We start from the raw sequence: 24,529 nt of genomic DNA, 5'->3' as shown, positions 1-24,529 counted from the left end.
CCCCCCCCCCCCCCCACAAATTCAGGCAGCTGATGTTCTGAAAGAGCTGCAAAATCTGGACCCCTACACATAATCTGGGCTAGACAATCTGGACCCTTTCTTTTTAAAATTATCAGCCGAAATTGTCGCTTCCCCTATTACTAGCCTGTTCAACCTCTCTTTCGTAACGTCTGAGATCCCCAGAGATTGGAAAGCTGCCGCGGCCATCCCCCTCTTCAAAGGGGGTGACACTCTAGATCCAAACTGTTACAGACCTACAGTGGGGAGAACAAGTATTTGATACACTGCCGATTTTGCAGGTTTTCCTACTTACAAAGCATGTAGAGGTCTGTAATTTTTATCATAGGTACACTTCAACTGTGAGAGACGGAATCTAAAACAAAAATCCAGAAAATCACATTTGTATGATTTTTAAGTAATTAATTTGCATTTTATTGCATGACATAAGTATTTGATACATCAGAAAAGCAGAACTTAATATTTGGTACAGAAACCTTTGTTTGCAATTACAGAGATCATACGTTTCCTGTAGGTCTTGACCAGGTTTGCACACACTGCAGCATGGATTTTGGCCCACTCCTCCATACAGACCTTCTCCAGATCCTTCAGGTTTTGGGGCTGTCGCTGGGCAATACAGACTTTCAGCTCCCTCCAAAGATGTTCTATTGGGTTCAGGTCTGGAGACTGGCTAGGCCATTCCAGGACCTTGAGATGCTTCTTACGGAGCCACTCCTTAGTTGCCCTGGCTGTGTGTTTCGGGTCGTTGTCATGCTGGAAGACCCAGCCACGACCCATCTTCAATGCTCTTACTGAGGGAAGGAGGTTGTTGGCCAAGATCTCGCGATACATGGCCCCATCCATCCTCCCCTCAATACGGTGCAGTCGTCCTGTCCCCTTTGCAGAAAAGCATCCACAAAGAATGATGTTTCCACCTCCATGCTTCACGGTTGGGATGGTGTTCTTGGGGTTGTACTTATCCTTCTTCTTCCTCCAAACACGGCGAGTGGAGTTTAGACCAAAAAGCTCTATTTTTGTCTCATCAGACCACATGACCTTCTCCCATTCCTCCTCTGGATCATCCAGATGTTCATTGGCAAACTTCAGACGGGCCTGGACATGCGCTGGCTTGAGCAGGGGGACCTTGCGTGCGCTGCAGGATTTTAATCCATGACGGCGTAGTGTGTTACTAATGGTTTTCTTTGAGACTGTGGTCCCAGCTCTCTTCAGGTCATTGACCAGGTCATACCGTGTAGTTCTGGGCTGATCCCTCACCTTCCTCATGATCATTGATGCCCCACGAGGTGAGATCTTGCATGGAGCCCCAGACTGAGGGTGATTGACCGTCATCTTGAACTTCTTCCATTTTCTAATAATTGCGCCAACAGTTGTTGCCTTCTCACCAAGCTGCTTGCCTATTGTCCTGTAGCCCATCCCAACCTTGTGCAGGTCTACAATTTTATCCCTGATGTCCTTACACAGCTCTCTGGTCTTGGCCATTGTGGAGAGGTTGGAGTCTGTTTGATTGAGTGTGTGGACAGGTGTCTTTTATACAGGTAACGAGTTCAAACAGGTGCAGTTAATACAGGTAATGAGTGGAGAACAGGAGGTCTTCTTAAAGAAAAACTAACAGGTCTGTGAGAGCCGGAATTCTTACTGGTTGGTAGGTGATCAAATACTTATGTCATGCAATAAAATGCAAATTAATTACTTAAAAATCATACAATGTGATTTCCTGGATTTTTGTTTTAGATTCAGTCTCTCACAGTTGATGTGTACATATGATAAAAATTACAGACCTCTACATGCTTTGTAAGTAGGAAAACCTGCAAAATCGGCAGTGTATCAAATACTTGTTCTCCCCACTGTATATCCATCCTGCCCTGCCTTTCGAAAGTTTTTGAAAGCCAAGTTAACAAACAGATCACCGACCATTTCGAATCACACCGTACCTTCTCCGCTATGCAATCCAGTTTCCGAGCTGGTCATGGGTGCACCATCCTAAACGATATTATAACAGTACTATGCAGCCGTCTTCATCGACCTGGCCAAGGCTTTCAACTCTGTCAACCACCGCATTCTTATTGGCAGACTAAATAGCCTTGGTTTCTCAAATGACTGCCTCGCCTGGTTCACCAACTACTTCTCAGATAGAGTTCAATGTGTCAAATCGGAGGGCCTGTTGTCTGGACCTATGGCAGTCTCTATGGGGGTGCCACAGGGTTCAATTCTTGGGCCGACTCTTTTCTCTGTGTATATCAATGATGTCGCTCTTGCTGCCGGTGATTCTCAGATCCACCTCTACGCAGACAACACCATTTTGTATACATCTGGCCCTTCATTGGACACTGTGTTAACAAACCTCCAAACGAGCTTCAATGCCATACAACACTCCTTCCGTAGCCTCCAACTGCTCTTAAACACAAGTAAAACTAAATGCATGCTCTTCAATCGAACGCTGCTGGCACCCGCCCACCCGACTAGAATGACTACTCTCGACGGGTCTGACCTAGAGTATGTGGACAACTACAAATACCTAGGTGTCTGGTTAGACTGTAAACTCTCCTTCCAGACTCACATTAAGCATCAACTATCAGCTATTGTCACGCCCTGACTCATGGGACTCTTGTATGTTGAGTCAGGGTGTGGATATTCTATGTTAGTATTTCTATGTTGCATTCTAGGGTGTGTAGTACTATGTTTGGCCGGGTGTGATTCCCAATCAGAGGCAGCTGTCGCTCGTTGTCTCTGATTGGAGATCATACTTAGGCAGCCTATTGGCATTCATTAGTGGTGGGATCTTGTTCCGTGTGAGGCTTGTATTGTGTTTAGCCTTAGGACTTCACGTTTGTTTGTTGTTTTGTTTAGTGTGTTTATCGGTGAAATAAACATGTACGTATTTCACGCTGCGCCTTGGTCTGACCTGTCCTTCAACGGCCGTGACAGAAGATCCCACCAAAAATGGACCAAGCAGCGTGCCCAGGAGCAGACATCCTGGACATAGGAGGAGATCCTGGACGGAAAGGGATCCTGGACATGGGAGGAGATTCAGGCTGGGATGGATCGCCGTCCTTGGGAGGAGACAGTGGAGGCCCGGTTTAGAGAGGAGCAACAGCAACGCAGAAGGCACCGGCCGAGGAAGAAGCCTGAGAGACAGCCCCAATAACATTTTTTGGGGGGGCTAAAAGGGTGGTCGGGGATCGATGGTGAAGAGCCCCGACCACTGCACTCGTGGGGGCTCAGGGAAGAGTCCTCACGGGAGGAGGACTGGGCGCGGAGAGTGAAAGACTGGTACAGTCGGAGATCTCTAACGTCAGTTCCCAGTCCGGTACACCTCGTGCCTGCGTCTCGCACCAAGCTAGTGGTGCGTGTTCCCAGTCCGGTACGGCCCGTTCCTGCTCCCCGCACCAAGCCAGTGGTGCGTGTTCCCAGTCCGGCCCGGCCCGTTCCTGCTCCTCGCACCAGACCAGTGATGCGTGTGTCCAGTCCGGCACGGCCCGTGCCCGTTTCACCGGTGCCTGGTCCGGCACCGGTCAGCTGCTCCACTCCGGAGCCAGAGCAGTCCGCTCCACCGGGGTCCAGTCCAGCTCCGGTCAGCGGCTCCACTCCGGAGCCAGAGCAGTCCGCTCCACCGGTGCCCATTCCAGCTCCGGTCAGCGGCTCCAGTCCAGACCCAGACGTCAGCCCCTTTCCAGGTTCGGGGTCTCCCACACCAGGGTCCAGACAGGGCTTGGTACTTCGTGGGAGGAAGGAGAGGGGAAGCAGCGCGCCGAGGTCCAGACCAGACCAGGGGCGCAACGGGGAGGCTGAGAGAATGCCCACCCGGACCCTTCCCTGTCATGTCAGGTTGGTGCGGTCGGAGTCCTGTCATGCCCTGACTCATGGGACTCTTGTATTTTGAGTCAGGGTGTGGATATTCTATGTTAGTATTTCTATGTTTGGCCGGGTGTGATTCCCAATCAGAGGCAGCTGTCACTCGTTGTCTCTGATTGGGGATCATACTTAGGCAGCCTATTGGCATTCATTAGTGGCGGGATCTTGTTCCGTGTGAGGCTTGTATTGTGTTTAGCCTTAGGACTTCACGTTTGTTTGTTGTTTTGTTTAGTGTGTTTATCGGTGAAATAAACATGTACGTATTTCACGCTGCGCCTTGGTCTGACCTGTCCTTCAACGGCCGTGACAGAAGATCCCACCAAAAATGGACCAAGCAGCGTGCCCAGGAGCAGACATCCTGGACATAGGAGGAGATCCTGGACGGAAAGGGATCCTGGACATGGGAGGAGATTCAGGCTGGGATGGATCGCCGTCCTTGGGAGGAGACAGTGGAGGCCCGGTTTAGAGAGGAGCAACAGCAACGCAGAAGGCACCGGCCGAGGAAGAAGCCTGAGAGACAGCCCCAATAACATTTTTTGGGGGGGCTAAAAGGGTGGTCGGGGATCGATGGTGAAGAGCCCCGACCACTGCACTCGTGGGGGCTCAGGGAAGAGTCCTCACGGGAGGAGGACTGGGCGCGGAGAGTGAAAGACTGGTACAGTCGGAGATCTCTAACGTCAGTTCCCAGTCCGGTACACCTCGTGCCTGCGTCTCGCACCAAGCTAGTGGTGCGTGTTCCCAGTCCGGTACGGCCCGTTCCTGCTCCCCGCACCAAGCCAGTGGTGCGTGTTCCCAGTCCGGCCCGGCCCGTTCCTGCTCCTCGCACCAGACCAGTGATGCGTGTGTCCAGTCCGGCACGGCCCGTGCCCGTTTCACCGGTGCCTGGTCCGGCACCGGTCAGCTGCTCCACTCCGGAGCCAGAGCAGTCCGCTCCACCGGGGTCCAGTCCAGCTCCGGTCAGCGGCTCCACTCCGGAGCCAGAGCAGTCCGCTCCACCGGTGCCCATTCCAGCTCCGGTCAGCGGCTCCAGTCCAGACCCAGACGTCAGCCCCTTTCCAGGTTCGGGGTCTCCCACACCAGGGTCCAGACAGGGCTTGGTACTTCGTGGGAGGAAGGAGAGGGGAAGCAGCGCGCCGAGGTCCAGACCAGACCAGGGGCGCAACGGGGAGGCTGAGAGAATGCCCACCCGGACCCTTCCCTGTCATGTCAGGTTGGTGCGGTCGGAGTCCTGTCATGCCCTGACTCATGGGACTCTTGTATTTTGAGTCAGGGTGTGGATATTCTATGTTAGTATTTCTATGTTTGGCCGGGTGTGATTCCCAATCAGAGGCAGCTGTCACTCGTTGTCTCTGATTGGGGATCATACTTAGGCAGCCTATTGGCATTCATTAGTGGCGGGATCTTGTTCCGTGTGAGGCTTGTATTGTGTTTAGCCTTAGGACTTCACGTTTCGTTTGTTTGTTTTGTTTAGTGTGTTTATTGTTGTAATAAACATGTACGCATTTCACGCTGCGCCTTGGTCTTACCCGTCCTTCAACGGCCGTGAAAGCTATGGTCAGATGAGACTAAAATAGAGCTCTTTGGCTATGCACACCAGTGGTGGGTTTGCCTCGAAAGAAGGATGCATATGTAGAAAATAACCTCATACAGTACCTACTGTAAAATATGGTGGTGGTTTTTGCTGTTATGGGGCTGTTTTGCTTCCACTGGTCCTGGGGCCATTGTTAAGGTCAACGCAGTCATGAACTACCAAGTACCGGTAAAAATCTAGTTTCCCCTGCCAGGAGGCTGAAACCTGGCCGCAAGTGGATCTTCCAGCAAGACAATGACCCCAAACACATAAAAATCTACAAATAAATTGTTAATTGACCGCAAAATCAACATTTTGCAATGGCCATTTCAGTCTCTGGACTTGAACCCCATTACAAAGCTGTGGTTTGAACTGAAGAGGGTAGTCCATAAATGCAGACCGAAGAATATCAAGGATCTGGAAATGTTCTGTATGGAGGAATGGTCTAAGATCCCTCCCAATGTGTTCTCCAATCTCATAAAACATTATAGAAAAGGGCTAACTACCTTTATCCTCGTAAGGGGAAGGTGCACAAAGTAATGAAAACGGGTGGCAATAATTTTGACACCTATCTTTTGGAGATTGTTTTTGTGTTGCTTGTTAAACAAAATGTTTTTCTCTGAGGAATTGTACTACTATAAAAGAAAACATTTTGCCTACAATATAGCTCAGTATTTGTATTATTTATTTGATATAGTCTATTTTGCTCATCTTTATCAAGGGTGCCAATAATTTTGGAGGTGACTGTACACAATGACTGGCCCTGGCAGATATATTTTATCTGTTGCAATAGTTTCAAGAAGAATGTTCATTCATAGCCAACATTCATGTTTCAACTTCGAAACAGATAATAAATTACATACACAGGTACTTACTGTCTAAACACTAGAATTTCTTAAAAGGTACATGACTAACAAATGAAGGGTCGGCTTCCCTTTTTGGGCCAAAAATGTAGATTAAGACAGAGGGGAAAGAAAATAACAAAAACAATCAAAATCCCTCTGGTTACTATTTAAAGGCCTCTAGGGTCATGGCATTTTCATGAAAAAGATTTAAGGTTATTTTCACCTACACAGGCTTTCATCATTAAATCAATTATTCAACATTCTGGTGTTGAAGTATAGTTCATGCCCCATGGGTGGCCTGGCCAAGGTTGAGATTGCTGGGGTGGGGTTTGGGACAGGAAACAACGTTGATCAGATGTGCTTCGATTTTTCTCCGCACTGTCTGCAAATTGAAGACATTTCCTGGCAGTGCCTGGCTTGACTGGATCGCAAAGCTATAATGCTCGCGCTGGATGCGTTTCCGCTTTCATCTCTGGAGACTTGATGCCAGTAAGCCACTTATCTACTGTTAGTGATTTTACAGGAAAGGAGATGCTAATGTACCTTCATTCAATCTAAATGTGAAGATAAACTCAGTTGGATTTTATCCACTTGGTATTAGATATGACATGGTAGCAGCTACTGTATTACCCAATGTAATTACTTCGTAGCGACGCCACACTTTCTTAGCTAGTCAATGAAATAAGCACCACCTCTTTTACAATAGTAGTTCAACAGTAGAATATGAAGTGGTCAAAGAAATCTAACCAGGGCCATGTTCAGAAGGTAAAAGTTGTAGAATGTTGCAGATAGAAATGTAATGAATAGAGCTAACATTCCTTATTCAGAGAGACATATTTCTATCTGAGAGTTCCGCAAAGTTTGCCTACTGAATGTGTCCCAGGTGATTCCAGCGTGCCCTGCTCTTTCACCGCTGGGGAGTCTGGGTAATTCATGTTTAGTCTACAGCCCCTCTGACAGCTGCAGGAAGTGGTTCTGCATGGCCCAGAGAGAAAGGAAGTGCACGTCTGACACCCTGCTGTGCTAGGTGCAGGTGGCTGCAGGGCCCACAGACTAAATATAACCATGGTTACAGCACAGCATGGCTAGACTACACACAGGTTACAGGCTATTCTGGTCCAATAAATCAACACATATCCTTATGTTATTTTGAAGCGCAAACAGCTTGAATTTAAAAGTGACATAAGATGACCTAAGATATTCAAATGTTCAAGTCATATATGTGTGGAATAAGCATGAATGAACAACGTGAAAGTGATATTGTTACTACCCTGTTATGACTATGAACAACATCATTGAGTTTGCTCCTGGTATAGACACAACCTTTCCTACCAACTGGTTTGTGAATTGTGAGGTATTTCATGCTTGTCCTGACAGGCCCAAAATGTTTCACAGAGCATATGGAGGAACAAAACAGTATATTTTGACTAGTTTCATCCAGCGTGCACAACCTGACTGCCCAAAAGTAGTCAGGAATATATGAATCTCTTGACATTTCAATGGGTTGGATTTTTTTCCCAGCTCTCACCCCATGTAATAATCTTCAGTTCATAGCAGTACAGTAAGAGCAAACAACTTCACCTGAAGAATAAGTCAACACAAGTCTGGCGGCCAGATAGTCATAATTTTTATCCTCTGTATTTCAACCAATGATATCACTCTCATTGTCTTTAGCTGGAAGGTTCCTGCTTGTTACATGAGTAGCTGTGTCCTTTGTGTGTCCTGGCTCCAGAGGGCGTGATCCACTGACGTTCTTTCCTGTTACTTCCTGTAATGTAGATTACTTCCTGCCCACGGTGAAGACCCTGCCAGGCCTCTTAGGCGAGGAGGCCACCAATCTGCCCGCGCCGCCACAACGGAACCCCCTAAGCAACTTCTCCATCAAACACCCTCTGATAGAGATTCAGTAAGGGCCTCATCATTTTAGATGTTCTCATCTTATCCCATTCATTTGTGATTGAGGCATATGACTGATTCAGTACAACATATGGCATGGGATACGTTGAAGTAGTTGACGTTGGACTTGATATTCATCCATTTTGTTGATTGTAGTCATTACAACTGTTTGTGTCTTTGTGACTACAGGTGCTTATCATCTGCCAATCTGCTAACATGCCAAGATTGACTTAGTAGCGAAAGTGACTTTGAGATGAAAGTAATTTTAATTAACCGCTAATTGCTTGACCATAAAGGGATCGTTCTAGTAGTGGGGCTTCAAGTTCAGTGCAGCTGGGATACTTGTTTTGTTCAAAAGTGTGGGCCAGATTGAGTGCATGTTAATGATATTGCTGTGCGTGTGTGTTGGTGTGCATGCTTACGTTTGTGTGTGTTGCTCCTACAGGAACTCAGTGCACAGTCTGTTTTCCAAGCGGTCCTCCCTGGAGCGGAGTCGGAGTATGTTCCATTTGGAGGCGCCTCCTCCCTGGACCCCACTGAACCCCTCAAAGACCCCATCCCAGGAAAGGCTTGGTACGTCCCACACACACCCCAGCTTCTGGAGATGTTCTCCAATACACTGGTGTTTTACACGGTGGCATCCTTCTGCCCTCTGTTGGCAGCTCATTGAAATCAGAAGGATCAGGTTTTCTCATTGTCTGATAACCATGTACAGTATAATGCTGTCATTGCTCTAGTAACATTGTCATTTTTTCTTGTCTAAACTAAAAGCAATTTTCCTTGATGACACTTTAGTGATTTGTCACAGTCCATAATAACCACAGAGCCATGGCCAACCTCCTCTAACCTCCATGCCCTCTTACACTCTTAGAAAAAAGGGTTCCGAAAGGGTTCTTCGACTGTCACCAAAGGAGAACCCTTTTTGGTTCCAGGTAAAACCCTTTTTGGTTCCAGGTAAAACCCTTTTTGGTTCCATGTAGAACGCTATGTGGAAAGGGTTCTACACGGAACCCAAAAGGGTTCTACCTGGAACCAAAAAGGGTTCTTCTAAGAATTCTCCCATGGGGACAGCCGAAGAAACCTTTTAGGTTCTAGATGGCACCTTTTTTTTCAAGAGTGTATAGGCCCTAGGACTCCCGTTGACCACCCGACCCCTACACCCCTGCTGCTGTTGGTGGAGCCCGGGGACCAGCTCTCCCCTGCAGAGGGCAGGTCGTTTTCATTGCCGTCCCCATCCCTGAGGAGCAGGAAGAAGACGAAGGGAAGCTGTGCCACCATGCCTGCTGTGCTCCGGGAAGCTCCTTCAGAAAGCATAGACAGGACGACCTGCCTCCTGCAGGAGAAGCACATACTGGATGAGGACGTCAAGGCCCAGAAGGTTAGAGCTAAGACCAAAGCTCGTCAATATCACACTAGTGAGCAGTCTTCTGATATCAGTAGCAGCTCCATTAAATTAAATTGAATTTGTATTCCCACCATGCCCCTGCATCCTATCCTCTTATTTCTCCCCTTCCCCATCAAGGAGCTGGTGTGGCTCCTCCACAAGGCCCTGGAGGTGGCTCAGCTGGAGAAGCGGACATGCACGGAGTTCCTGGCAGCTGAGGGCGAGCAGGAGCGCCTGGAGCTACTGAGGCACCACGAGCGTCACGCCGCTGACCTACGAGGTCGCTTGGAGGAGCTGAAGGCTGAGGGGGAAGACCTGAGAACGAGCCTAGCCCAGAGGGACGCCCACGTGGCCGAGCTGCAGGAGAACTTGACGCTGATGATGGAGAAGAACCACGCCAAACAGGAAGTGAGGCTCAGACAGGAAGGGTCAGATAGGGAAGGATTAGAATAGGCATGTTATCATCATTATCCTGAAAGGATTGGATAGGTGGTTTTAAGCATTATGGCGAAATTCCAAGTAACCAATCAGAATGCAAAGTAGGGGGAGAGCTAGGGGTTGATTTGGGATTGGAGGGTCTATTCTATTCTAATTTGCTCCCAGTGTAGCTGTATACTTCCTGATCTAATCTGGAGATTTACGATATCATTGTCTCTTATCATTGTCTCTTGGTATCATTCCAGGTGATCCTGAAGTTGTTAGAGAAGTTGACAGCCTGCATGGCCGACCCTACACGCACGGTGTCCACCACCAACGGCCTGGATGCCCAGACCTTCCGCCAGTTGCAAGAGGACACCAAGAACCTCAAGGTTGGTTTGTGATTTGATCGGTCGACCATCAGAGACGGAGTCAAGACTGAAGTCCGGCCTCAAGACCCAGACCAGAGCCATAGAGTCTTCTGAAGTAGATTATATTGGTAGTCCAAATATGAAGCATTTTTCCTTTGCTTCTTTATATACCCTTTACCCTGTCCTTCCTTGCTCTCTATCAATCCTTTTCTCACACAGGATGACATTGAGGCCTACAACATCCAGAACAAGTTCCTGAACTCTGAGATCTACCAGTTGACCAAGCTATGGCGCAACAGTTCCGAGCAGGAGAAAAGCCTTATGGTGAAGGTGGGCCAGCCTAACCACTGTGTGCTATTCAGTGGCAAATACAAACTCAATGTCCTCTGACACTTCCTCCTTCTCCATCTTCGATTCTGTGGTGGTATCAGACAAATAAAAGGGGAAGGAGTTTAGAGTGGATTGCGGTGTTTGTGAAACACTCTAGGCCACTATAGTTGATTGAATTGGGACCTCAGTCTTGGTCTTTTAGTGGGTGCTTATTTTGTGTTGCAGTGTGCATACCTGGAGGCCCGTAACTGTCAGATAGAGAGTCGTTACCTGGCCGTACTGAGGAAGCTGCAGGAGAACAAGGCTCTAGAATCGGGACAGCGGGAGGCTGTGAGGAAAATCATAGGGGACGCACTACAGGGGGACCTGAACGACGTGCTCAAACTCAACCCTGTCAGGTAATAATCTAAAATGGCTTCCTTCTTTGTCTCCTTGTCTCCTCTGCTTCACTACACTGACAGATGACAGGACTGGATCGTTTTTCACCATGCTGCTTTCAGCTGTCATGTCCTGCCATATCAGTGATAATTAACAATGAGACATAAGAGAGAGACACATGTAATAAACAATACATTAAATCTTCAATACAGTCAGACAATGAGCGAACATTTTTAAATCATCAAAACCATTGGTCTGTTTCTTCAGGGAGCACGACGAGTACGGCTTCAAGATCATTCCGGACTACGAGGTGGAGGACATGAAACTGCTGGCCAAGATCCAGGCCCTGGAGATCCGCTCTCACAGCCTGCTGAGGCAGGAGGCCGGGGACAGACTCCTGCTGGACCGCTGGGCTCATTACCTGGGAGGCCGCCTGGCCGACAACCTCTGCCCCTCTTCGGAGCTCAAAAGCCTTCTGCGGGGCGGCGTGCCGTGCGAGTACCGCGCGCGGGTGTGGCGCTGGGTGGTGAGGGTGCGCACACGCGCACTATGGGAGCGCCACCCGGATCGCTACGAGCAGGTGGGTGGTAGTGGATTAGGCGAGTTCACTTCCTTACAATGTAGCTCTCAATTTCCCAATCTACTGTGCGTCTCAATCTACAGTGCATTCAGAAAGTATTCAGACCCCTTTTTACCACATTTTGTTACGTTACAGCCTTATTCTAAACTGGATTAAATAAAAAAATACATATCCAATTGGTAGTTACAGTCTTGTTCCATCGCTGCAACTCCCGTATGGACTCGGAAGAGGTGAAGGTCGAGAGCCATGCATCCTCTGAAACACGACTCTGCCAACCCGCTCTGCTTCTTGACACACTGCTCGCTTAACCCGGACGCCAGCCGCACCAATGTGTCGGAGAAAACACCGTACAACTGCCGACTGAAGTCAGCGTGCATGCGCCCGGCCCGCCACAAGGAGTCGCTAGAGCGCGATGGGACAAGGACATCCCGGCCAGCCAAACCCTCCCCAAACCCGGACGACGCTGGGCCAATTGTGTGCCGCCTCATGGGTCTCCCGGTCGCGGCCGGCTGCGACACAGCCTGGGATTGAACCCGGGTCTGTAGTGACGCCTCTAGCACTGCGATGCAGTGCCTTATACTGATGCGCCACTTGGGAGGCTCATCCTCATCAATCTACACACAATACCGCATAATGACAAAGTGAAAATAGGTTGTTAGAAATTTTTGCAAATGTATAACAAATAAAAAACAGAAATACTTTATTTACATAAGTATTCAGACCCTTTGCTATGAGACTCGAAATTGAGCTCAGGTGCATGCTGTTTCCATTGATCAACCTTGAGATGTTTCTACAACTTGATTGGAGTCCTCCTGTGGTAAATTAAATTGATTGGACATGATTTGGAAAGGCACACACCTGTCTATATAAGGTCCCGCAGTTGTGTATGGCGCCGGAGAAGATGGCTGCCGTTTTACAGCCCTCTAACCAATTGTACTATTATGTGTGTTTTTTCGCGTTATTTGTAATTTTTTCTGTACATAATGTTTCTGCCACCGTCTCTTATGACCAAAAAGAGCTTCTGGATATCAGGACAGCGATTACTCACCTCGTATTGGACAAAGATTTTTTCTTCAACGAGTCGGACGCGAAGGATATTCTACAGACACCCAACAAGGCCCAAATCCCCGTCATTCGCATGAGAAAGAGACGGAGATATCGTGGACGTAGGTCGGGGTGCCTTGTAAGGATCCGACGGCGAGCGAGAAAACTGCCTCTTCCATCAATCCTATTAGCCAATGTTCAATCATTTGAAAACAAATTGGATGACCTAAGACTAAGGTTATCCTACCAACGGGACATTAAAAACTGTAATATCTTATGTTTCACCGAGTCGTGGCTGAACGACGACATGAATAACATACAGCTAGCGGGCTATACGCTACATCGGCAGGATAGAACGGCTGACTCCGGTAAGACAAGGGGTGGCGGTCTGTGTATATTTGTAAACAACAGCTGGTGCACAAAATCTAATACTAAGGAAGTCTCGAGGTTTTGCTCGCCTGAGGTAGAGTATCTTATGATAAGCTGTAGACCACACTATTTACCAAGATACTTTTCATCTATATTTTTTGTAGCTGTCTACCACCACAAACCGATTCTGGCACTAAGATTGCCCTCAATGCGCTGTATAAGGCCATAAGCAAACAGGAAAATGCTCATCCAGAGGCAGCGCTCCTTGTGGCCGGGGACTTTAATGCAGGGAAACTTAAATCCGTTCTACCTAATTTCTATCAGCAGGTTAAATGTGCAACCAGAGGGAAAAAAACTCAAGACCACCTTTACTCCACACACAGAGACGCATACAAAGCTCTCCCTCACCCTCTATTTGGCAAATCTGACCATAACTCTATCCTCCTGATTCCTGCTTATAAGCAAAATCTAAAGCAGGAAGCACCAGTGACTCGGTTAATAAAAAAGTGGTCAGATGATGCTAAGCTACAGGACTGTTTTGCTAGCACAGACTGGAATATGTTCTGGGATTCTTCAGATAGCATTGAGGAGTACACCACATCAGTCACTGGCTTCATCAATAAGTGCATCGATGACGTCGTCATACATACATACCCCAACCAGAAGCCATGGATTAAAGGCAACATCCGCACTGATCTAAAGGGTAGAGCTGCCGCTTTCAAGGAGCGGGACTCTAACCCGGAAGCTTATAAGAAATCCCGCTATGCCCTCCGACGAACCATCAAACAGGCAAAGTGTCAATACAGGACTAAGATTGAATCGTACTACACCGGCTCTGACGATCGTCGGATGTGGCAGGGCTTGAAAACTATTACAGACTACAAAGGGAAGCACAGCCGCTAACTGCCCAGTGACACAAGCCTACCAGACGAGCTAAATCACTTCAATGCTCGCTTTGAGGCAAGTAACACTGAAGCATGCACGAGAGCACCAGCTGTTCCGGATGACAATGTGATCACGCTCTCCGTAGCCGATGTGAGTAAGACTTTTAAGCAGGTCAACATTCACAAGGCCGCAGGGCCAGACGGATTACCAGGACGTGAACTCCGAGCATGTGCTGACCAACTGGCAAGTGTCTTCACTGACATTTTCAGCATGTCCCTGACTGAGTCTGTAATACCAACATGTTTCAAGCAAACCACCATAGTCCCTGTGCCAAAGGACACTAAGATAACCTGCCTAAATGACTACCGACCTGTAGCACTCAAGTCTGTAGCCATGAAGTGCTTTGAAAGGCTGGTCATGGCTCACATCAACACCATTATTCCAGAAACCCTAGACCCACTCCAATTTGCATACCGCCCCAACAGATCCACAGATGATGCAATCACTATTGCACTCCACACTGTCCTTTCCCATCTGGACAAGAGGAACACCTACGTGAGAATGCTATTCATTGACTACAGCTCAGCGTTCAACACCATAGTGCCCTCAAAGCTCATCACAAAGCTAAGGATCCTGGGACTAAACACCTCCCTCTGCAACTGGATCTTGGACTTCCTGACGGGCCGCCCCTAGGTGGTAAGGGTAGGTAACAACACGTCTGCCACGCTGATCCTCAACACGGGGGCCCCTCAGGGGTGCGTGCTCAGTCCCCTTCTGTACTCCCTGTTCACCCATGACTGCATGGCCAGGCACGACTCCAACACCATCATTAAGTTTGCCGACGACACAACAGTGGTAGGCCTGATCACCGACAACGATGAGACAGCCTATAGGGAGGAGGTCAGAGACCTGGCCGTGTGGTGCCAGGATAACAACCTCTCCCTCAGCGTGATCAAGACAAAGGAGATGATTGTGGACTACAGGAAAAAAAAGAGGACTGAGCTTGCCCCCATTCTCATCGACGGGGCTGTAGTGGAACAGTTTGAGAGCTTCAAGTTCCTTGGTGTCCACATCACCAACGAACTATCATGGTCCAAACACACCAAGACAGTCGTGAAGAGGGCACGACAAAACCTATTTCCCCTCAGGAGACTGAAAAGATTTGGCATGGGTCCTCAGATCCTCAAAAAGTTATACAGCTGCACCATTGAGAGTATCCTGACTGGTTGCATCACCGCCAGGTATGGCAACTGCTCGGCCTCCGACCGCAAGGCACTACAGAGGGTAGTGCATACAGCCCAGTACATCACTGGGGCCAAGCTTCCTGCCATCCAGGACCTCTATACCAGGCGGTGTTAGAGGAAGGCCCTAAAAATTGTCAAAGACTCAAGCCACCCTAGTCATAGACTGTTCTCTCTGCTACCGCACGGCAAGCGGTACCGGAGCGCCAAGTCTAGGTCCAAAAGGCTTCTCAACAGCTTCTACCCCCAAGCCATAAGACTCCTGAACAGCTAATCATGGCTACCGGGACTATTTGCACTGCCCCCCACCCCACCCCATCCCCCTCTTTTACGCTGCTGCTACTCTGTTTACTATTTATGCATAGTCACTTTAACTCTACCCACATGTACATATGACCTCAATTACCTCGACTAGCCGGTGCCCCCGCACATTGACTCTGTACCGGTACCCCCTGTATATAGCCTCCCTACTGTTATTTTAATTTACTGCTGCTCTTTAGCTATTTGCTTTTTTACATTTTTTTATTAACACTTTTATTTTACATTTTTCTTTTAAAAAACTGCATTGTTGGTTAAGGGCTTGTAAGTAAGCATTTCACTGTAATGTCTACACCTGCTGTATTTGGCGCATGTGGCAAATACATTTTGATTTTATTTGATTTTGACAGTGCATGTCAGAGCAAAAACCAAGCCATGAGGTCGAATGAATTGTCTGTAGAGCTCTGAGACAGGATTGTGTCGAGGCACAGATCTGGGGAAGGGTACCAAAACATTTCTGCAGCATTAAAGTCCCCAAGAACACAGTGGCCTCCATTCTTAAATGGAAGAAGTTTGGAACCACCAAGACTCTTCCTAGAGCTGGCCACCCGGCCAAACTGAGCAATCGGGGGAGAAGGGCCTTGGTCAGAGAGGTGACCAAGAACTCGATGGTCACTCTGACAGAGCTCCAGAGTTCCTCTGTGGAGATGGGAGAACCTTCCAGAAGGACAACCATCCCTGCAGCACTCCACCAATCAGACCTTCATGGTAGAGTGGCGAGACGGAAGCCACTCCTCAGTAAAAGGCACATGACAGCCCTCTTGGAGTTTACCAAAATGCACCTAAAGGACTCTCAGACCATCAGAAACAAGATTCTCTGGTCTGATGAAACCAAAATGGAAGTCTGGCCTGAATGCCAAGTGTCACGTCTGGAGGAAACCTGCCACCACTGGGAGACTAGTCAGGATCGAGGGAAAGATGAACGGAGCAAAGTACAGAGAGATCCTTGATGAAAACCTGCTCAGGAGCTCAGACTGGGGTGAAGGTTCACCTTCCAACAGGACAACAACCCTACGCACACAGCCAATACAACGCAGGGATGGCTTCAGGACAAGTCTCTGAATGTCCTTGAGTGGCCCAGCCAGAGCCTGGACATGAACCCGATCCAACATCTCTGGAGAGACCTGAAAATAGCTGTGCAGTGACGCTCCCCATCCAACCTGACAGAACTTGAGAGGATCTGCAGAGAATGGGAGAAACTCCCCAAATACAGGTGTGCCAAGCTTGTAGCGTCATACCCAAGAAGACTCGAGTCTGTAATCGCTGCCAAAGACACAAAGTACTGAGTAAAGGGTCTGAATACTTATGTAAATCTTATATTTACATTTGATATTTTTAATACATTTGCAAACATGTCTAAAAACCTGTTTTTGCTTGGTCATTATGGGGTATTGTGTGTAGATTGATGAGGATTTATATATTTAAAAAATCCATTTCAGAATAAGGCTGTAACGTAACAAAATGTGGAAAAATTCAACGGGTCTGAATACTTTCCGAATACACTGTATATCTATGTCTGTCTGTCCGTCTTTCCATCCACCTACATGAAATCCATCCGTTATTGTTGTAGCTGTGCCAGAAGAGCCTTACGTCGCCCCACCAGGCCTCCAGACAGATCCAGTTGGACCTGTACCGCACTCTCACCACCAATCAGCACTTCTCCTCACCCTCCAGCCCCGCCCTGCAGCAGCTCCAACGAATCCTGCTGGCCTTCTCTTGGCAAAACCCCACCATCGGCTACTGCCAGGGCCTCAACAGGTGCACAAGACTCCCTAAATTCGTCAGCAGTGTGGTCAATAAAATATAAAATACAGCGAAATACTGCCACCTAATAGACAAAGCAGTACACTGATATATAGTGGCGACTCCGAAACAATACCTACACAATGTTCTCAGCTTATGAAAGCCTGATGAAGACAATTATATTTTTGTGAAAATAGATTTGTCTTGTCTAAAGCATTTTCCTCTGACTATAACAGGCTTTAGATATACCATACAAGCTTTCACAGACTTCAAAACAATCTATAGAATATGGGGTGCTGTGTGGCTCAGTTGGTAGAGCATGGTGCTTGCAACACCAGAATTGTGGGTTCGATTCCCACGGAAGACCAGTACTGTAAAACATTTTTTAAATGTATGCTCTGGATAAGAGCGTCTGCTAAATGACTAAAATGTCAAATGAATGTCAAAGAACAACTATGACATTGGCCTCTCCCCCTTCAGGCTGGCAGCCATAGCTCTCCTGGTGCTGGAGAGTGAGGAGGATGCCTTCTGGTGTCTAGTAGCTGTGGTGGAGGCTGTCATGCCCCAGGACTACTACACCAAAACACTCATATCCTCGCAGGTAATGATTCGGCTCGAAGGACCAACCTTTTGAAAATATATGGTTTTAAACAACTATAGATGCATAACATAAATAGTACTTGTTACTTTGTAATAACAATTGTGCAACATAATGGAAGTTGTGGATTTAGTTTAACTGATTTAGTCCGTTTTAGTTCTGCATCTGTTCCAAAACATGGAACTGATACTGAAATAGCGCATACATTTAATGAACGACGTACTGAATTCAAGATTTCTCATATCATGTCAATATCTGTTAACGCCATCTGCTGATGTGACCCAATGTGACATGGTGTATGTGTGGATGTTGCAGGCAGACCAGTGTGTTCTAAAGGACTTCATGGCTGAGAAGATACCCCGGTTGGCGGCTCACTTTGAGGAGCACAGCGTGGACGTGTCCCTCATCACATTCAACTGGTTCCTGGTGGTGTTCGTAGAGAGCCTGCCCAGCGATATCCTCCTGCGAGTGTGGGACGCCTTTCTCTACGAGGGCACTAAGGTACCACAACTGAGAGAGACTAGAGCCTGGGGTATTCAAATTTGGGCCTCAATGACTGACCTGGTGTAAAATTATTATTAGTAAATAAACCACGTCTAATGTAAACATGCGTGCATGTTTTTTGTGCAGGTGATATTTCGGTATGCCCTGGCTCTGTTCAAGTACAAAGAGGAGGACATCTTGAAGATCCATGACAGCGTGGAGATCTACCAATACCTGCGCTTCTTCACCAAGACCATCGCTGACGGCAGGTGAGGGGCCACAAAAATCATCTACGGTCAAAATATGGAGGCAGTGTTATGAAAAAATAGCACTATATTAGGTCAGTGTTTCTCTAGTGGGACAGGAACCACTATAGCAGAGATCTTAAACTCCTGGAGGACTGGTGTGCATGTTTTTGTTACAGCCCAGCACTAACACACCTGACACACCCCTAAGTGGTTTTTGCACCATTCCACCAAATCACATTTAGCTTGTCATTTGTAACCTGTTCAACTGTTGTATTATCTATATGGTTTGGGGGTTTTGTCCTGTACCTACTGAGCCCATTGTTTTTCTGGTGCCCTATTTAGTCGGTGTGTTAATGGCGGAGCAGACGGAGGAGCTATTTTTGCCGTAGGCCAAGACAGACATCACCATATATAATTCAGATAGCAGCAGTGACGGCAGAGCTATGGGCTCAACACATATGGGAGATAACAAGAGGCTATACAGCCAGAGGAGTGCATTGAGGGCAGTATTCACCACTGTCTGTCTATTATCTCCAAACAAAGAGCAGATGAGATACCAGGGCTATGTTTACACAGGCAGCCCAATTGATCTTTTTTTCATGAAGTGGTCTTTTGATGTGAAAAGATCGGATGTGATTAGTGGAAAAAATATCAGAATTGGGCTGCCTGTGTAAACACAGCCAGGATGACTTACTCGGCATCATTTTATCTGAAACTCCTGTCTGACCAATGCATACTTGTCCAACCACACACAGAGATGGAGCTATTGCTCCTGTAAGTCGCTCTGAGCGTCTGCTAAATGACTAAAATGTCAATGAGCTAGATCTAGGGTTAGGACAATACAGCTTGTTACCATGCAGCCTGCAGACTTAAATTCTACTGTATGGAAATAAGCAGGTTGAGTAATATTGGGCTCGCCTTACCCTTCTCCCTCCAATAGGAAGCTGACTAATATTGCCTTCAGTGACATGAACCCGTTCCCCATGAAGCTGTTGAGGAACCGGCGTGCACTGCATCTGGAGCGCCTGCAGGGGGAGCTCAAAGAGCTGGAGGCCCAGCAGAGGGAGTTTGTCACCGAGAGCGCCGAGCGTAAGGACAAGGACCTGGACACTATACTGGTCAGCGAGGACGATGAGGAGCTGTAGTGACCGTCAGGGACTCTGGACAGAGAGGGATGGCAATGAACCCTGTGGATTTACTAGGCAACAGGTTTGAAAGGCCATCTTGTAGAACAGGGTTTCTCAAACTAGGTCCTGGGGCCCCCCCTGGGTGCACGTTTTGGTTTTTGCACTAGCACTACACAGCTGATTCAAATAATCAAAGCTTGATGATGAGTTGGTTATTTTAAATCAGCTGTGTAGTGTTAGGGCAAAAACCAAAACGTGCATCCCTTGGGGACCCCAGGACCGAGTTTGGGAAAAGCTGTTGTAGACTATGGAAGGGCCATCTTGTTAGTGGCCAAGCTGGTGCAGATTTGACCCAGGATACATTTTTGATGTTTGTTTTGTGCCTTTTTGAAGGTAAATAATGTCAGTTGTAGTCAAGAACACTAAATCTGACCAACCATATTCTCACTGAATTGTTGAATTAGTATTATTTACTGCATATGCACTGCCAAAGGAATTAATGTCAAAGACACAATTTACACATTACTACAGTAGTCATTTCAAACTTTGATCATGTTATGTAGATTTTTATATGTTTCAATCGCATATTTTGTCCATATGCATGTTATTTGAGTTACTCTTTTAAATATGCCATGTGAACTTTTCTTTATGTAGCTACACAAGTGTTATGAAATGTAATGTCATGTAATATTTTAAATTGTATATAATTGCCTTAATGTTGCTGGACCCCAGGAAGAGGCAGCAGCTAATGGAGATCCTTAATAAATACAAATACACTACATGTTTTAAGTATGTGGACACTTCAAATTAGTGGATTTGGCTATTTCAGCCACACCCGTTGCTAACAGGAATATAAAATCGAGCACACAGCCATACAATCTCTGTAGACAAACATTGGCAGTAGAATGGCCTTACTGAAGAGCTCAGTGACTTTCAACGGGGTACCGTCATAGGATGCCACCTTTCCAACAAGTCAGTTCATCAAATTTCTGCCCTGCTAGAGCTGCCCCGGTCAACTGTAAGTGCTGTTATTGTGAAGTACAACACTCACTAGAGTTCCAAACTGCCTCTGGAAGCAACGTCAGCACAAGAACTGTTCATCGGGAGCTTCGTGAAATGACATTCCGCAGCCGCACTCAAGCCTAAGATCACCATGCGAAATGCTAAGCGTCGGCTGGAGTGGTGTAAAGCTCGTCGCCATTGAACTCTGAAGCAGTGAAAATACATTCTCTGCAGTGATGAATCACGCTTCACCATCTGGCAGTCTGATGGATGAATCTGGGTTTGGCGGATGCCAGGAGAACGCTACCTGCCCGAATACATAGTGCCAACTGTAAATTTCGGTGGAGGAGGAATAATGGTCTGGGGCTGTTTTTCATGGTTCGGGCTAGGCCCCTTAGTTCCAGTGAAAGGAAATCTTAACACTACAGCATTAACAAAATGACATTCTAGACGATTCTGTGCTTCCAACTTTGTGGCAACAGTTTGGGGAAGGCCCTTTCCTATTTCAGCATGTCAATGCTCCCGTGCACAAAGCGAGGTCCATACAGAAATGTTTTGTCAAGATCGGTGTGGAAGAACTTGACTGGCCTGCCCTCAACCCCATCGAACACCTATGGGATGATTTGGAACACCGACTGCAAGCCAGGCCTAATCGCCCCAACATCAGTCCCAACCTTGTGCCGACCTCACTAATGCAGCAATGTTCCAACATCTAGTGGAAAGCCTTCCCAGAAGAGTGGAGGCTGTTATAGCAGCAAAGGGGGGGACCAACTCCATATTAATGCCCATGATTTTGGAATGAGATGTTCGAACAGGTGTCCACATACACTACATGACCAAAAGTATGTATAATGTACACTACAATTGACAGTCAACGACAAGTTTACATTTTCCAATTTATTACCTTTTTTAAAAAACAAATATACATAAGAAATAATAAATATAAAAAAATCAAACTAAACAATGTTGTCCAATGTTACAAACAACCTTACTGCAGAGAAATAGCTAAAAGCTAGTGTTACCAGACAATTTAAACTGATGGGTTGCCTATTCATAACAGTATCTTTTTTCTAGGACTTGCCCATTCCTGTGTGACAAGAATAGACGCTCAGTTGGTTTCCAAGAGAAGAGGTTGACTCATCTGGAAAAACAGTGGCTTTGTTGCTGAGTAAAGCGCTTGTTCTATCAGTAAAGTCAGTGTTAAGTCACGTGGATCTAATGCCGTAATATTCACACCCTACAAAGACGGCTCGCCCTGAAAAGGGAGCGAGGATCAAACCGGGACGGAAAACATGCAAGTTGTCTATGGTCCATTGTTTTGAGTAGCTACTGGCTTTTACAATACTGACTCTTCCAAGTAGTAGGGCCTCACATCTCAGCTGTTCCCAGAGCAGCTTGCCTTACAGGCAAATTAAAAGAAAACGAAACCAGAACTAAAAAAATGAACACACCATCAGTGGTCCCCCATTTAGCACAACACTGTCTCTGTCCAAGTTTTGTCAGTGTCGGAGTTTCCCATTGTGTGCGTCGACTGGTAGAGTTTGGCAAACAGAACGGCGTGTACAGTCAGACATAAGGCCAAGAGAAACAGTCCCTCGGTCATAGTCTTGGTTTTCTATTATGGACACATACCCATCAATGACATGTCCTTTTCATATAATTGCAGTTAGAGTTATCAGTAGTATGCCCTGTGCCATAAGTGGATTCCTTGATTGCACTAGGCATCTTTCAGGGCAGGTTTGCTCACTTCGGAAGGTTCCGTCCTCTGAAACATCTCTATATTATACTGACTGACTGAGCTAGACATTTTCAACTATAACTATTTTACAGATATCTTAAATTGATCTTAGTGTTGAAATGTATACCATCTTAGTGCAATTCTTAACATGCTTTGAGCATTAGATTTCTGTGGCAACGACAATTCGGTTAGACTTTTAATTATTTTTTTTACATGCATGCTCTTCATATTTTCTAGGTAAATCCTAGTGTACGGTCTAGTGCAGGGTTCTTCAATTCCGGTCCTGGAGGGCCGAAACACCTCTGTTTTTCATCCTCTCCTTCTAATCAGGGGCTAATTCAGACACCGGGACACCAGGTGAGTGCAATTAACTACCAGGTAGAAATAAAAAAAACAGAAGTGTTTCGGCCCTCCAGGACCGGAATTGAAGAACCCTAACTCTAGTGTATACCTGGAGAAAAAGCGCACCAAAATACTTTTGTTTTCCTGTCTTGAAACGTTAATGTTTTTGTGAAGGACGGCTGGCGCTTGTTCTCTCACACAAGAGGCTGAAAATGAAAGGTTATCATGTGAACAGTCACAGCCATCTCTCCTTTCAACAACATTGAAAATATCCACCGGGATCACTTAACAATATCAGAATACTATTCATTGTTGTCAACACATTATTAAACTCCCATTACAAAATAACTGCATACATCAATGTGCAATTCATACCATTCTGAATCCCTTCACATAAACAAAAAAAGGTAGCATTTTCTGACTGAGAAGATCAATAAAAGAAAAGAAAGAAGGGGGACAAAGTTGTTCTTCAGTTGCTCCGATGGATTCAGTACTCTTGGTATCAAATACACAAATCTACTGCAAAAAGAAGAGGGGACTTTAAGGCTTACAGCACTTCTACTATTCTATTCTATTAATATTATATTACTACTTCTATTATACACTTAGGGGAGTCACAGCACATCGCAGCCTATGGAACCGGTTAAGGCAAAGTGCGAGTTTGTGTCCCTCTCACCTAACATCACAGAGATGCTATCGCTATGCCAGGAACGTTTGTCTTGAAAAACTGTAGTGCAAGTAGGAAGACATTTTTGTAGTGGTAAATACTGACAGTGTTGCGTTATTGCTTGAGGGCTACAAAGTCAGTTCGCTTTCTACTTCCCACAACAGTGGACGAGGACTCCAATTAGGTCAAATGTCCATCAATCCAAATTAAAAAGACTGACCAGTTTGATGAATAAACCAAGTGAATCAATAAACTAGGGGACAATTGGTTGAGTTCTAAGAAAAGCAACAGACTTTGCAGCCCTCTGGATAGTTCTCTCTGTTAATGTCATGCCCAGTTCAAAATGAACCCTTAGTCCCTAGTAGGTAAACTAGTGTAGCATAGCCAGATCAGGGCCTAACATAAGGACAATTCAGAGTATGCTATTCTGTTCTTCTGAAATAGACTACATTTTCTTCGTATCATGTTTCTTTAGACCTGTCTAAAATAACTAATGGATTTTTATTGTGATGGTGTAGGCTATATTAAATGGATTTATTATACTTTTTTAAATGTAGATGTTCCAAAGGTCTGCATCAGTGGTTTGTAGGCTATGTGTGGAAGCCAGGAGATGCTAAATGTGTTTGTTAATTAACGGTCAATTACTGTGAGACAAGCAGATACTTGCTTGACAATCACCGGCTGACAAAATGTCATGACCGTCACAGCCCTAGTCCCTACCCCTAGAAACTTCTCATGGTCACTTGTATATCTAAGAAGTGTCTAGGTGAAGGGGGGATAGACTTCCAATCGGCAGTAACTGTCTCTGCGTCCCTCCAAACCATGGGAGCTAGCAGTTGTATTACCGCATCCTCTCGGTTTCTGTACATCCCAAAAATGTAAGAAAAATAAATAAATCACAGCCAGCCTTGAAAAAAATACGTTGCACTCTGGTAAAAATACACCTACTTTCAAAACAAAAACACTCTTCCATGGCGCAGAATTCAAATGCAAACGTGAGTCTAACATACTTAGGTTTCAGTGGTTGATTAAAAACACATCTAAGTGCTATATCATTGAATGACAAACAAGTCCAACCCAAAG

General features: G+C 46.4%; 1 protein-coding gene across 1 annotated transcript; it reads left to right on the top strand.

The window, feature by feature from the left end:
- Positions 1-6,642: 6,642 nt before the first annotated feature.
- LOC311104809 (TBC1 domain family member 2A-like) lies at positions 6,643-20,483 on the top strand. The gene is made up of 14 exons (XM_084146733.1): positions 6,643-6,774; positions 8,065-8,191; positions 8,627-8,754; positions 9,297-9,559; positions 9,704-9,973; positions 10,249-10,374; positions 10,573-10,683; positions 10,909-11,081; positions 11,329-11,641; positions 17,069-17,256; positions 17,722-17,842; positions 18,155-18,340; positions 18,470-18,591; positions 19,511-20,483. The coding sequence occupies exons 1-14, from the start codon at positions 6,738-6,740 to the stop codon at positions 19,713-19,715; spliced, it is 2,370 nt and encodes a 789-aa protein (XP_084002859.1). The 5' UTR covers positions 6,643-6,737; the 3' UTR covers positions 19,716-20,483.
- The last annotated feature ends 4,046 nt before the right edge of the window (positions 20,484-24,529 follow it).

This window comes from Coregonus lavaretus (genome assembly GCF_964263955.1).
Source record: "Coregonus lavaretus genome assembly, chromosome: 29".
Classification (NCBI taxonomy): Eukaryota; Metazoa; Chordata; class Actinopteri; order Salmoniformes; family Salmonidae; genus Coregonus; species Coregonus lavaretus.
The sequence above is the reverse complement of the archived record's forward strand: the minus strand, read 5'-3'. Positions and strand labels throughout refer to the sequence as shown.

Bases quoted from the DNA above. Each gene is read 5' to 3' on its own strand.
- LOC311104809 (XM_084146733.1), top strand. From the start codon at position 6,738: ATGCGTTTCCGCTTTCATCTCTGGAGACTTGATGCCA. The intron at 11,082-11,328 runs GTAATAATCTAA...CTGTTTCTTCAG, and splicing joins CTCAAACTCAACCCTGTCAG to GGAGCACGACGAGTACGGCT. The intron at 18,592-19,510 runs GTGAGGGGCCAC...TCCCTCCAATAG, and splicing joins AAGACCATCGCTGACGGCAG to GAAGCTGACTAATATTGCCT.